At 43.2% G+C, this 15,347-nt stretch overlaps 1 protein-coding gene across 1 annotated transcript in view; it reads right to left on the bottom strand.

The window, feature by feature from the left end:
- The window catches only part of PTPRT (protein tyrosine phosphatase receptor type T), a 435,197-nt gene that overhangs the window by 71,511 nt on the left and 348,339 nt on the right, over nucleotides 1–15,347 (bottom strand). Inside the window, exon 13 of the mRNA XM_053992839.1 lies at nucleotides 10,267–10,303. Within this exon, the coding sequence (XP_053848814.1) occupies nucleotides 10,267–10,303 (37 nt within the window). The remainder of the gene's footprint in view (nucleotides 1–10,266; nucleotides 10,304–15,347) is intronic.

The raw sequence follows: 15,347 nt of genomic DNA, 5'->3' as shown, positions 1-15,347 counted from the left end.
GGAGCCTGGGCAGTGCCCTCTGGGGGAGAACCAGCAGTGGCAGCTAAGGGAAAGATACCATGGCAATCTCTCTCCCAGCAATTTCTGCACAGGTATATTATTTGAAAATAAGCCACAAAATATAAAGCAACCTCCTCTGTGGAGGTGGCACTCTGAAAAACATCCAGGGAAGAATGATTACTGAGTGCATGTAACTAAGAAGGGCTGATAATACAAGTTTCTTCCATACAACCTATTTCACAAACTGCAATTTGAAACATTCTTTACTTTAGGCAGCAATTACAATATCACATTAAAAAAAAATGACACTGCCAGGAAAAAGAATTCAAGAGAGCCATAAGCAAGAGAAAAGGTCAGGTATTTATGTGAGATTTCCAGCTGCTGGGGCACAAAGTCCTCAGTGGAAGTGGCACCATAATCACCAACAGCCAAGACACTGGAGGAGAGAGAAGCATCCCAAGGCTTAACAGGAGAAGAAAAGAAATGAAATAAAATGATTCTAAGGACAGCTGGGTCAAATATTCAGTGCCCAGAAAAGGGCAATGAAAGTGTGAAGGAAAGAGGGACAAAATGAGAGAAGCAATGGGAGGTTCAGCCACCCCTAGGTGACAGGAAACACCCAGCAAGGGGCCAAGTCTGGCAACGATGAGGATCGGTTTCAAAATTGCAACACCTTAGAACACAGCTTCTTCAGAAAGAAATCTGCTCTTGGAAGAAAAAAACAATCAGAAAAATCACTTCAGAGCATTATTTAACCCAGAAAAATTAATGAAAAATATTGGGCTCCCAGTCATTATGTGTTGAAATGATCTGCACAATCAGAGCAATTTCTTTGCAGCACATAATGGCCAGGCAGTGGGCTGAATGTAAAATCTCCTAATAGACCTAGAGGCTTGTATTCAAAAGACAGCTATTCTCAAATCACTTGTAAACACGATTTCCTTTATTTATTTTTTTATGATGCTTTCTATGTGAGCGGCCTACAAATTATTAAAGCAGCTCTGCATGCAGAAATGTTCTCCCTCATGTTTTCAGTTCCTGATAATATCTATATCTGTAAAACTCGGTCTGGAGTGCAAGCACAAGGGCAGACAGGTACCTCAAGGAATGATAACACTGAGATAAAGGTGGAAAGGCACATTTTTACATCCTGATGTGGAAACACCCACATCAGAGTGTCAGCTGACCACACCCTCCAGCAGTGTATTAGCACTAAAAACAATCTGTGCATCATGCTGGTGCCTCCATGTACCATGAGCCAACAGAGTGGAACAGCTCAGCACATCTAAAAGACAGATTCCTCTTTGGCTATTTCTTTTTGCAATTCATTAAAAAATGAATATCACAAAGAGGATCACCACACACAACATCACTACACCGATTTTCCACCTCCAGTTATTGAAAACTGCAAACAGCATAAGCTTAAGACTATAATGAGACACACTCATTTCTTTAACAAAGCTCAAAAGGAATTGACAGAATGACGAGAGCCAAAAGCTTTCAACCATATTCGGAGCAGAAGAGCAGCAAAACAAAGCAGTCCTGGAGAGAAGGACAGACCAGAATTTGTATGAGGAATTTTCAGGCTTACAGGTGGAATCTGTAAGAGGATGAGGGTAAACACACAGCAAAGCATCAAGATCAGCATTACTAAGCTGAACGAGAATTAAAAAATAGCTGTAAGTGAATAATTGATTCTGGAGATTCCAGGCAAATCCACCACAAAGGCAATTCTTTTTTCCTCCTGTTTTTCTTCCTCTCTCTTCAGAACAGAAGCTCTTAATTTGTGCTAAAATCAGATATATGGTCCCCAAGAATAAGAAAGGTTATAACATTTCCCTGAAAGAAGAGCTCAGCTAAAGACAGCTCTGTGATGCCAACAAGTGATGTGATGGTTCAGGGGGTAAGAGCACATTTCTGTTTTAACTCTTCACTTTTGCAGAAATGTATTTAAAAACTAGCTCAAATTTATAGAAATGGAAAACAAGTACAATTACCAATATGACAAGTTCAAATTTACAGATGTGACTTAATTTTTGTCAAGTCTTAGACACAGGGAGATCAACCTTTTGACTGATAACAGGCAAAAACTTGTCAGTGCCTGACAATGCCATGGATATAAAACAGATTCACCACAATTACTTTTCCCTCAGTCAGCCCCCTCTAAGTAGTTACCCTGCTCTCATCATGATTATCATGGAAAATCCACACCCACAGCAGCTGCAGAAAGCTGCAAAACCAGTGAGCAAAGCCCAGGGTTGGGCAGAAAGTGAAATAAAGCCACCTTTTGAGCCCAGCTGGACGAAGGTGCCTCAGGTACCAGGGTGACCTACAAAAACCTGTCCTGAGAGGCTTCACCCCGAGCTGAGGGAGCAGCATGGAGAGGAGGAATTCCTCTTCCAGCAAAAGGGAGTCAGCAGGGCAGTGTCAGGAGTCTGTGTACACATTCTCTACGTGTGCTGCATGAACACCAGGACACTTCCTGTGCTCTGCCAAGTTGAAGCAGCACTTTCAGGCAAGACTCGAATGGAGATTTCCCTTTTCTTCAACAATAACACTACAAAACAGTCTCACACCTACCTTGTAATTTTATCACATATCCCAATGCAACCACATAGTTTTTAATGCCCAGCTGCTGGAAGCAGCTCAGAAACTTGTTCATATCAACTCTGCTTCTGAATACTGGCTTGTCAAAAAAATCTGTTTAAGGAAACAGGCATTATGTATTTGTAACAGTTCTGGGTCTGCCATGCCTTTGGAAGTGTTGTTAAAGGACACTGATGTCAGGAAAATTAATCCACAAACATCAGAGGTTTATGTCCAAAATGGAGACAGAGGAGTCCTGTAACTTTATTCTAATAAAGGGAGAGGCCATGGGACATTCCCCTGGGGTCTCCCTCTTTCTCATGGGCTGAGGTACTTGAGAGGTTCAGACTTCCCAGAACAAAGATTTCCCTTAAATGCATAACCCTCCCTTTTCATTTTTAATTCTTATGGAATTTAGAGTTTTTTCCCATTTATTTCTTTCATCTTCCAATATCCAATTTCATTTATCAGCAAACCTACAGTTTGTTTGTAAAGGTAAATGTCCTTTTTTTCCATTCATCAATCAGTGGAATCCTTCCCATTGTTTCTTTTATCTCTCAGTGCTGGTTTTATCTACCAGCAGACCCACAGCTTGTTTGTAAAGACAGATCTGTCATTCTTCTCACTGACAATAATAATCTTTTTATGAAAATCATTTTAAGTGATCTGCAGTACCTGCCCATGGCTGACACACCTTAGAAAGGATCTGTGGGTTTCAGGAAATGGAGAGAAAATCCTGATCACCCAAATGAGTTGGTGTGAGGGTGTGAAGGTCAGGAACACGAAACCCCACTGTCCTCTAAAACACAAGAGTCCCCTCCTGCCTTCCCCCTCCTCAGCCCCTGGGCAGAAGAGGCTCCAAGGGACATCCAAAGAGCTCTTCCTGCAAACTTTCAAGCAGAAGAGATGAAAAACAAGCCCCTAGACTTCGTAAGCAAAGAGTCCTCCAATGCTCCCTGCCTTCAAACTAAGTAAAACAAAGCCAAAGGAAAGCTTAATTTGACTTTCACTTGTGGCTTTCATGTCCAACTACTGACTTTTCTTTACCTGGCTACCAATTTATCTGCAAACAAAGGTGAATGTCCACTGGCTCAGGGCCAGCCACAACACATGGCCAAGAGCATCCTTCCCCACCAGGTGGGACTTGAAAAGGGACAAGAACCTCCACACTGCTCCGGGTAAATCCTTGCCTGCTTTGGTTCCTGGAGGCCTTGGCTCACACAGCTTTTTTTTTTATTTTTGTTTCTCCAAAGACCTTTCTATCCTGAAGCTACTTGTGTCCTGGCAGTGGGTGCTTTGAATTTAAAGGGTGATGTTTTCATAGTCTCCTCTTGCTAAATGATCCCAAATTTTATCTTTAACACTGTGCTTCTTCTCCCCTTTCCTCCAGCTGCCTATTTTAATTGGGGAGCCCAAGATTAGGGTCTGGCAATGCAGCTGAGCTCTGGAGTAGACAGTGACCTCTGGACACTGGGCTGGAGACACCAAATTCAGTTCATTCCTGGCCTCATCCCGTTCTGCACCACGTTCTGCACTAATTCAAAGCTGTGCCCTGGGAAAAGGAAGCCCCTAAAGGGACTGTGATGCACAAAACTTGTGCTAAAAATGACTTTTAGAAGGTAGAAATTTGTTCAGGGGGAAAAAAACCAACCAACCACTTTCACGCATTCAACTTAAAAAACATGATAAACTCCTCTGAAATAAATAGTACCAAACAGAATAAACCTGTCAAAGGAATAATATTCCAGTGTATCAGAAGACAAAATGCAGCAACAAACAGATTTGAAGTGGGATTAGATCTGTTTAAAAAATACATTATCTGTCTACAAAACCAGAATGTGTTTCAGAAAACAAAAGAAGCCTCTTCAATGGATTTGAGGGAGCAGGAGTTATTAAATCAACGGTTTTCACGTGCAGCAAAATTGTGTGGGAACAGCAGGAACTTTTTCCTTCCTCATTTTCCACTGATTTTTTTGCAGTCTCCCCCTCCAGCCCAAGATTTCCCTGGTCACATTTCAGACACAGGTTCTTTACTGAGATTTCAACATTGTCCCAGGAAGTTTCCTTCTTCCCATGCTGATGTTCTACCAAAAATCAGGACCTTTATTTCTAATGCATTTGAACTTTCCAGTAATCCCAGCATCTTTTTTGCCCCTGTACCGTCACAGCTGATGTGCAATTGAAATAACTGTTGGGTGAGGAGGTCATAACTAGGCAGGAACAACCATGCAGCAATGGGAGAGGAGTATTCCTAAAGAAATGTAATCCATCTAAAAACTGAAGAAACCCTCCTTTCCCATTAATCTCATGTAACGCTGCCACATCCCAGCCACTCATTCTGTGCACATCAGGCTGAAGCAGAAGAACCTAATTCCACAAGCTGATGGGATCTCCCCATCATATTTAAATTTTCTGGAGTTAATGATGATCCTGGTCCCACTGTTACATATGATGGGGTAACTTTATGGCACACAGACTTCCAAGTTCCTCCTGATGGAAACTGCAAAACCCTTGAGAGGTTCTGAACCTCCCCTCTGTGAGTGACTTGGTGCTGCTGAGGCTCAATTCTGCAGCATCTCTGGCTCCAGCAGAAGTTTCTATAGAAACTACAGATTCTATAGTTCCTCTGTTCCTCTACAGAGAGCTTACAGAACCACGTTTTCCTTTTCTTGCCACCATTTCTCCGGCAGCAGGCCTCAGCTACGAATAAGCACGATAATCAGCCCCAGAAAATGGCACAGCTCCTTCAACTGGAAATGCAAGCTCAGCTCCATGCACGCTCAGGGGTTCCTCAGCCTGTGCAGAGGGGATCCATGGGGCTCTTCCATCAATCTCAGGTGCTGCTGTGAAGATTTAAGAGGCGCTGAGCCCTCAGCTGACCCTCAGCACGGGCAGATCTCCACCTCGGCACTGAAGGAGCGCCATGAAAGCACTGCCCTCCTTTATACTGTAGTTGGAGCAATTGTAAAAGTAATTTCTCATGCAAAACAAGTGTTAAATGAGAAGTCATGAAGCTGCTCAGACCTCTGGAAGTTTGACCAGTTTTCCTTTTTCTGAACTGATAATCACCTGTGCTCAAGAGGCTGGGCGGGTTTCGCGTGGTCACCTGTTGTCTACCTATCACTGCTAAGAACAAGCAAAATGGTTCCCAGGCAGCATGCACGAGACAAAAAAAAAAAAAAAGGAAAAAAAATAAAAATGTACCTCATAACGATTATTATAGTTCCATTCTTTCATTTGCAAGAAGTCACATTTTAAGGAAAGAAGAAATGAGTATTGGGAGATAAGGAACCATTAATGAGCCCTCTGCCTTGGTTTCAATTACACTGTGAAATTAATTTAATGTACTTTAGGAATACAAGAGGTAATCGCTCTCTCTTGGTAAGAGGTTGCAATTTTCTCTAATAAAGTGTCGATATAAATATGTTGCTTTAAGACAAGGAGAACAAGTCAGTTAATTCAGAAAGAATGGGACATATTAAAACAAATGCTGTCAAGGAAACCAAATGGCAAAACCTATAAATAACCCATCTGAATGAAAATTGTATGGCAGAGAGCTGGTAAATTGGGGTTTAATTATAAACATTTTAAAATACTGTTTTATGTTAATGAGGTGCATCCAAGTGCCTAATGCTGTGAAAGATAACATTAGTCCAGTAATAAAAAAAAAAAAAAAAAAACAAAACAAAAAAAAAAACCAACAAAAAAAAAAAAAAAAAAAAACAAAAACAAAAAAAAAAAACAAGAATAGCCCATATGAGGAGGGAAGTGGCAAAAGATCTGAGACCAACGAAACTGAAAATAAATAACATACGTAGATACAAAAGGTTCATAATGTTTAACATGCTGGCAAAGTGTGGGATGGCTACACAGAGTGGACGAAGGCAGGGAGCTTTCTGATGGATCATCCAAGGTCACCCCAGCAGGGGCTGAGGGCGAGTCCCTGCCACTGGCCCTTCCCACAGGCAGCACCCAGCCCTCACACGGAGGCACTGCATGGAGGGAAACGAGCTCGGGGTGTGCTGGCCCAGCTGGGAACCCACTGGCTCTGCTTTGGAGGACCTGCTGTCCTGAAATGCTGACGCCGCCCCCTCCTCCCAATATTTAATAACCTAATCAATACAAAAGGATCTGAGAGCTTTTTCTTGCCACCACAAGAATCAAGTTCATCCAAGCAGGAGCAGCACACAGAGAACCATGAAGAGAGAGCATCACCAGAGAGCTGGGAAGCAGCTCCTGCACAGAGCTGGGCTGAACTGAAAAGGGCTCATCTCAGCAGCCTATTTCTGGCTAAAGAGGAGGGAAGAAAGCTGGGAAAACGCCAAAACTTTTTTTTTTTTTTTTTTTTTTTTTTTTTTTTTTAGTGGATTAAGCCACTTTTAAAGAGTGCTCTGCTTTGCTTTTCTTGGTGTTGGGGCAATGGGAGACAGAGAGCAAACTCCCTGGCAGCCAGCTGGAGGAGAGGCGGTGGAACAGCCCCGTTTGTCTCTCGAGTAATTAAAGAGACTCAGCTTCTGAGCAGGTGCCTTGCAGCAACACCCAGGATGTGTTACAATCCCCCAGTAACACATGCCTAACACATTTCACTGCCTAATTACTCCCACACTCACGTTTAGTGCCCTTGTTAATCCAGTACTTCAAGAGAATTCTTGCCTTGCTTAAACACGCCTCGATCCTAATCCTCCTGTCACTGGTGTAAATCAGAACTCATTTCACTGGTGCTAATGGAGCTGCTGCAGTGACAAATGTCTAGAAATGGGAAAATTAGGCTTCTATTCCAAAATGAACATTTAGTCTGGCACCAGTAGTATGTATTTATTTTCTTGCATCAAATCATTTTTTTTCCCCCTCTGGTACCAACTCAAGCAGAGCTTTTAATACTGACATTAATTCTGACTCCAAAAAAGGTTTTTTTTTTTTTCCCTGATTCCTAACACATCACAGTGGCATCCTCACTGGCAGCTCTGATGATTCTGTTCAAGGCAGACTTCAGGTTTGCTTGTTCTATCCTCAGAAAAACACCAGTGCAAATAAAGGGGAATACAGAGCAATGCCATTTAAGGCTAATCAATATAATGAGCAGACAGAAGACAGCACAGACACAGGAGGTTATCTAGAACATTCCAGCTATCAGGACTTGGTGTAATCACAGTTTTGTGAGTGTCTCTGTGCATTCCCCACTGCAGAGAGAGGGCAGGTACAGCACCCCTCTCCAGGGGCTGGTCTCGTTATTCCTATGGAATTAATGTATGGTGGGAATGCAGCCTCAGGACATATGGAAACCTGAAACTGTGGGAAAGCCAAAGAACCACTTTGTTCAGCTGCAGCTGTGGCAGGTCCTGTGATGTTACCAACACCCCAGCTCGTGGTGCTTCTTTGCCTGCGAGCTGCACCAGCCCTGCTCCTAAACCTGCCTCAAATGAGCCACAGCTGGGGTATTCCAGCTCCGTGCTCAGGGCCAGGCACTGGGAATTACAGCACTGCAATTCAGAGCCAGGGCAGGAGGAAAAGAATTTCCACAGAGGTTTCTGCACTCCACACCGAGGAATAAGATATCTACCTATAAATCAAAAGTGATATGAACCAAAAGTGAAATAAATCAAAAGTGATATGAATTGAGACAGCAAGAATAAACACTAGAACTACCATCATTTCTTGTCCTTTTCCATTCAAGTCAATAAAGGAAAAAACCTAAAGAATAAGATCACCAAGAAGCAGTGGTTCTAGACATCCTCAGGCTCTACCCATCTCTTTTGTATCTCTTATTGAATTAATCCTAGCAAGAGATTCTTTTTTAAAAAGAGATGACATCCAGAACCAACAGAAGGAGGGGGCTCAGTGACTGGGTGGCTCAGTGACTCTTCCTGGTGACCTAACAGGGTTAATGGAAATTATCTCAGTTTGCAGAAGTCAGCTGAAGGTCAAACACTTATGGGCCACTTTGTTGAGGTACCCAAATCAGAGAGTGCAAACAAAAGGTTGTGTCAGAATGGGATTTTTCAAGCTGTGTAAGTTTTTTTTCTTTTGAATACTCATAGAGCAAATATCTTTCCTGCTAGCATGACAACATTCTTCTATCAGTTCCAGAAAAATGAACAACTGAAATGGAAGCAACTACAGGTTTCTAAAAAGTAATTAATCAAGTATCTCTGATCACATGAAGAGACTATGCTATTGGAAAAGCTTGTGGAGATTCATTTCACCCAGTCCTGCTCTTGCTCTTTCTACCACCAGAAAGCCAAAATTGGGTATTTGAAATGGTCACACTACTACCAGCGGAGAGAACTGAGAGGAAGGAGACACATAGACTGAGACACATAGAATGTTTGGAACCCAGAGAATGAATTAAATAAAGATTTTACAAGGAACTTTTAAACAGGAAAGGAACAAGAGGGTATGGGGAGCACCAGAGCCACAGATGAGAAGGAGAATGGGAGAAATGGCTCCTCCTCCTCAGCTTTCAGTGGTGACACAACTGCTTACAGCCCCACCAGCCTGCTTTAGTGAGTCTGAGCAGGGAAAGCACCTGCACAGGTGGGAGCTCCAGGCACTGCCACCCCAGTGCCTGGCTGGCTGTGACAGCCTGGGGAGGTCTCCACAGGGAGATGGAAAATGCTCTCCAGTGGCTAATGGGGTTCCTTTGAGCCCTCCCAACTCCTCTGCAAGTGCAGATGCAGAAGGGATCAGGAGAAAGAACCTTGAAGCCATTGACTTCTGTCACAAGTCAAAATAGATGGAAAAGAATGGAAAAAAATGGGATGGTGCCTCAAAGGATTTCTGGGTTCCTGCCAATTTTGGTGAACTCTCAAAGCCTCCACAGGCAGCCATGCAGGTATTTCACGTTACAGCAAAGCAGCAAGAGCACAAGCTGGCAAAGCTAAGTTTGGAATGGAGAGTCTGTACACAGCCCATGGCAACACCCCAGCATTTCCCTGCAGCTCCTTGGCACTCTACAACACATGTGGGGGAAATCTTTTTACAGCTACTCTGTGTTACAAATAAATTGATGTCTGACATCTTTTCTGGAAAAGTAGCCCCTGGGGTGATTTCGAAATCTTTAGAAGAGTTGTTAAAAGCAGTTGTAAACTCTAAGAAGGAGCTCAGACATTGTCACCATTGGTCCCTCAAGAGCTACACCTTGTGAACCAACCTGGGGCTGTTTGTCTTGGGTTTGCTCTGTGACCTGTCAGCTCGGTCTCTTCTGAGCTCACCACAATGAAAATCAGGAATGCTGTCTCCTAGTTTGTTCAATTATACCATGAAAATGGCATGATGTAAGAATTGTGCCCTGCTGTGTACAAGGTTAGGCTTACACGAGATCTCCTCTTATCTACTTTGTACAGTTGTGGAGAGAACAAATTGAATGGGAAGTTAATGTCACTTTTTCAGTGATGTTCTGCCAACAGCAAGAACAGGCCTCAGGACAGAAAAGCTGTCAACAGAACGAGGGGAAGGAGGAACCACAGAGAATTATACCCTGCATTAAAAAAATAACAGAGGCCACAAATACAGTGGAGTGGTCCTAGAAATTGTTGCTCTGCCTTGGCAATCTTCCTTTTTAAAAAAATATAATAAAAGAGGAAATAAAGAGGCTGGTTCTTTGGCTAGGAACTGTAATCAAATTGTGCCACCACTGCAGTTTCTGGTATTGTGTTTTGCAGGAAAGAGAGACCCACATACCTTTTGTTGCCAGCCGGACACAGTTGATTTTTGTTTCCTGAAAAATAAAAAAACACAAGAAAAATATATAGGAAAACATCACAGTGTGTAATTTGCCCATCTACAGTAAACACACGTTCCTTTAAAAAGCTACTAAAAATACATATATCTTTTCTTGCACTTCATCTTTGAAAATACCACCAACAGTTCTTGTTGCATAAAACACTCCACACTACTGGACTTGCTCACAGTTGGTTCTCTTAAGTATTGAAAAGTTGGGAGTGACAGCACATTTCTCCACGCTCCATGTGTGAGTGATGGGTCCCATGTAAGTGCCTGATTAGCTAATAGAATTTCCCAGTTAAATGACTTGCTCTGTAATAGACTGACAAGCCTTGGGTCAAAAGTACACGCCACTGTACATCTCATTTTCATGCACCATTACTGCAAATTTTGTAAATTGGGTATTTATTTAAACACATGGCAAACAGACACCGAAGAAGTCATTTGAATATTTCAGCTCTCTGATGGATGTGGAGCAGACCAACATTCTGTGCTGCTGCCTCTGCCAAACGAGCTGTTCTAACAACCCTCACCACTGCAGCTCCTCATTGCAGAGCTGGGACAAAACCCAACGCTTTGTGTTCAATCCACCCCGGAGCCTGCAGAGCTGCAGAAACGGGATTTGGATCCGAATGTTGTGTTTGGCTTCACAAACAGCTCAAACTCGGCAGCTTTCTCAGGCCACCTCCGCTGCAAACACAACCTCTGTGGAGTCCCCAGCTCCTCACTGCACAGCCCTTCCTGGCAGGGGCTGCTGCTGTCCAGCCTGTGATTGCCATCCAAATGGGAATGTGCTGCTTGGTTAAAGAGCTGCCTCTGTCAGGCACTAATCTGCTGCAAGGCTTGCAGAGCACTTTATGCCTCTGCACGTCTCAGGTGTAATGAATCCAGCATAAATTACTGTGCTAACAATGCTGCATTAATATGGATGCTGTCTGTGCTCTGGAAACAACAGCCCAGCAAAGCACTGCTGAGCGTGTCCTTCCGTCCTCAAATGCTGGACAAACCTTGTGCAAATCTGAATTTGCTCTTGGAGAAAATTGCTCCATCTGTGACAAATCCTCCTTGGCTGGAGCAGACACACACAGCCCCAGTGTGCCTTTCTCCTCATGCTTTTGTTGCACACAGAAGGGGGAAGATTGCAGGATCCATGCTGGGAAACACTGGGAATCACAGGAGCAATTCCCTCTGATCCCTTTCTGTGATGCCACACAATCTGGATACAAGTCACACTGTGTGCAGCCTAAGAGCAGTGAGAAACCCAGAAGGACAAACTCTCCCTTTGACCTTGCCTTCAAACTCCCTTAAGGAATTCCTGGCTCCTTGAGGACAAACCATGTCTATTTCCCAGTCCAGAGTGGGACTGAAGCCCTGTTCATCCCAGCTAACCAGAGACATCTTTGGTTACATCCCCTTGCCTCTCAAAAATCAGCTCGCCTGCATAACCTGCACCAACACTGGCACTGCAAAGTCACCACAGCTGCACACAGAGCTCCCCACTCCCCTCTGCCTCGTGGGTAATGAGTTTGAATTGCCAGTTATTCTGGAAATCCAAAGTCTTTGTTGCTGCTTGGGATGTATGGAGCAGGAAAAACACAGCTTTGTTTTCAGAGCTGTCTCTGCACATAGTGCTGGGAACCAGAAGACAGAGAGGTCCTGATGTAGTTTCTGATCTACAACAAGGTGAGCTGGAAAACCAGAAATGGAGAGTAAAATAAAAAAATAAGAGACAGGATTTTTGCAGTCTACAAGTAGGTGGACACTTGCTCACGTTTTGTCGAGGAAAATATTCTTGTGTATTTGTTGCTTTCTGCTGGCTTCAGAATGTAACAGAAAGCTGGAGAAATTAGTCAGTGCTGGAAAAAGAAGAGTCTAGAATGATCTCATTTGAACATGTGTGCATTCCTGCACGAGACCCTCCCACAGGGCGATTTGGGAAAACAGAATTTGTTCTGTTTGAATCTGCATCCACTGATGGCACAACCACAGCTCTTAGGAGAACTGGCACTGCCAAAAGCAACAGCTACAGGAACAAGACGTGGACTTCAGAACTTCATTTCAAATTGCATCTTCTGGGGAGGAAAAGATAAAAGAACCTGCACAGACATCAGCTCCCAGCAGTGCTAGTGTAAAGATTTGAATGTAGTCCATATTCTGGATTGAGGCTGATTATTCCATTGCTTTGCACTGCTCATCTCTTTGGTGTTTCATAAAAATGAGATCCCTTTCAATTTACTCTATTTTTCTTTGGTTGATACTGAGACTTGTAAGTTTGCATGAATCTTTTTAAGAAGAAACAAAATAAATAAATACATTCCCCCCCCCCAAAAAAAACCTGAAAACAACCAAAAAAAAACCCCCAAACAACCCAATCATCCTCCCAAAACCCACTAAACCCACTTTCCCACAATCATGTTTGTTTTCTGAAAATATTACTTTTGCTTCAAGGTGCTTTCCTGTACACAGTAAAGATCATAGAATGTTAATGGGTTGGAATGCACCTTAAAGTGCCATAGGCAGTGACAATGCTTTTTTTTTTTTTTTTTTTTTTCCTAGGCTACATTTCCCATCTTTCAATTTGCACACACTACTTCTTGTCCTATCACTGCAAGGTGCTTCTCTTTAGCCACCAGCAAAGCAGGAATAAACAATGTTGGTAATTATCAATGATCCATCCAGCTTGCCTAAAGCAATGGCAAGAAAAATAATTAAATAGAGAGATAATAATAGAAGCTTTAGGAAAAAAACACCCCAAATATTTCCCCAAAATTCAGTCACTGTGTAATTTCTGAATATTCTTTCAAATGCTACAAAACTTATTTCCCATTTTATGATATCACAGAACTTTTACAAGGCCTTACATATCTACAACATCTTAATAATACCCAGAAAGCCAACATATTCTGCATATCTGTTTGCATGTAATGGCTGAACTCACAGGAATAAATTAAATTAAGATGCCAGTACTGCTTCAGCTCTGTATCACTGCCAGGTTAAGGCAGACATTTTACAGCCAAACAGTAATGGAACAACGTAGGCACATTTTAACTGAGATCCTGGAATAGGAAAACACTCCAGGACTACATCCTGCAGCTCCTGATCCAACCCTCGCTTCCCAACATGCTCCATACCCTGAAAGCTCACTGCAGAATAAGCCCATCCCCATGCCTACCTCAACACATGGATGGAAATCTGCTTTCTGGAACTTATTTACCAATGAATAAAGGATTATGGAGTACCCTCCCTCAAGGCTGAACCCTGGCTCTATTTTTAAGTCCACGCACCATGGACACCTATGACACTGTGTGTCAGGGTGCTGGCAGCCTCTCCTGGAGGGAGGACCTCACCTACCATCAGCACAACCCGGGCACCCTCTGGAGAGAGTCGTGCTGAGGAGCTGGGCAAGCCCTCTCTGCCCACACCACTCCTGCCCACAGCCTGGAAACTGCACACCATGAGCCTGCTTTAGCATCCCCCTGCATTTCTAGGGCTTTTTAAAACATTCTTTTAATATAGCTTTATTCTTTCATTTTAGAAGCAAAGGAGCTGCTGCTGTCTACTAATTACTGAGGCTCCTAAACGCACATTTCACTCAAGTGAAATGGATGATAACAAAATGAGTTCTGCCTCTGTCTCGTCAGTGTTTGGATGGGAACAATTTTCTGCAGAAAAGGGCTACGGGGGCAGCAGGACATATGTTTATGTGACAGCTGCATCTTCACAACCTAAAAAGCCACATGATCTTTTTCTTTCCCCCTTTTCTTTGAAACTGACAGCTTGCTGTTTACAGACTACGAACAACAATGAAAGCAGCAAAGCTTTTTCATCCATCTGTTTTCACACCCACCATTTTCCCTTTCCTTTACTATGATTATGACTTTGCAGCAGTCAAACAGAGCTTGCCTCGCCTGAAGAACCACCTGCCAGCCCCAGCGGGACCTGCTGTCCCCAGAAGTGCCATGGGGGCTGCCCTACAATAGACAGAGATTTTTAGGCAGCTCAGACTGGCAAGAGGCAATTTTATCTGCTGCCACTGCATGGACCAGACAAGGAATCACCACTCTCCCCTTGGCCTCAGTTCCAGCTTTAGCTCCCCACGTCCTAGAGCTGAACACGGAACTTGTTGGCAACCTACTTCACACAGGGTAGAAACCATGGGTTTGTCCAGTCTTAAGGAGTTATTTATTTGGTCCTCAACAGATTTTGCCCAAGTTCAGGAGAGCCCTAAACTGTGTGTTTATTCTCTATCCCATTGCAGCCAGGGGTTTGTAGTCTTAAAATATGTCTGCGCAGGGTCAATGGACTCCCCTGTAATTTTTATTGCCAGCTTCAGGAAATTGCTATTTCCTTCCAAAGACTAAGCCAAACCTATTATTGCAATTCCAATTATCAGTGGTTTTTTTTAGTATCTGTGTCATTTGGAGAAGGGAGTTTAACAAAGTGGTTAGGGCTTTTATTATTTACAATAGGAAGTTATGTGAATGATCTGTAGTTGATGATTGGACACCCACTCTTCTTAACCTCTCAAAAATGAGGTAGGCTGGAGGAGGATTTTATTTATTATGCAGAAAACACTCAGGAACACATCCTCTGGTCAACCAGATGTGGAAACAGGGGTGTACAAAGAGGGAAGTGTTCTCACAGCTGCTTTATTTCTGCGCCAGTACCTCCAGGATGAGATTCAGAAGGAGTGAATGTAAGTGGATAAACTGTACACCCAAAATCCTCCTGAACACAGAGCTCCCCAAAGCTGGTTAGTAGCTCACAGAAGTGATGCAGGCAGCCCTGGTGCCATTTCATCTTTCAGAGCACGGCTCGTGCTGAACTCAACCTCCCTGTTTTTTTTCATGGCCATCTCCACAGGGATGAATGGCATCTCTCTGCTGGCAGCTCTATCCATACCTTCAAAATGTCCCAGAAGAATAATGCTGTGTGCTATGAGCAGACCTGTCAGCATCAAGAAATCCAGCCTCAACTCCCCTGATAATAATGAGCTGCCCGATTGTGCATGTAGTACAAGTCATTAGAGAGGCAAAAAA

The sequence above is a fragment of the Vidua macroura genome, chromosome 17 (assembly GCF_024509145.1).
Source record: "Vidua macroura isolate BioBank_ID:100142 chromosome 17, ASM2450914v1, whole genome shotgun sequence".
NCBI classification, from domain to species: Eukaryota; Metazoa; Chordata; class Aves; order Passeriformes; family Viduidae; genus Vidua; species Vidua macroura.
This window is presented reverse-complemented; position numbering and strand designations above follow the sequence as displayed.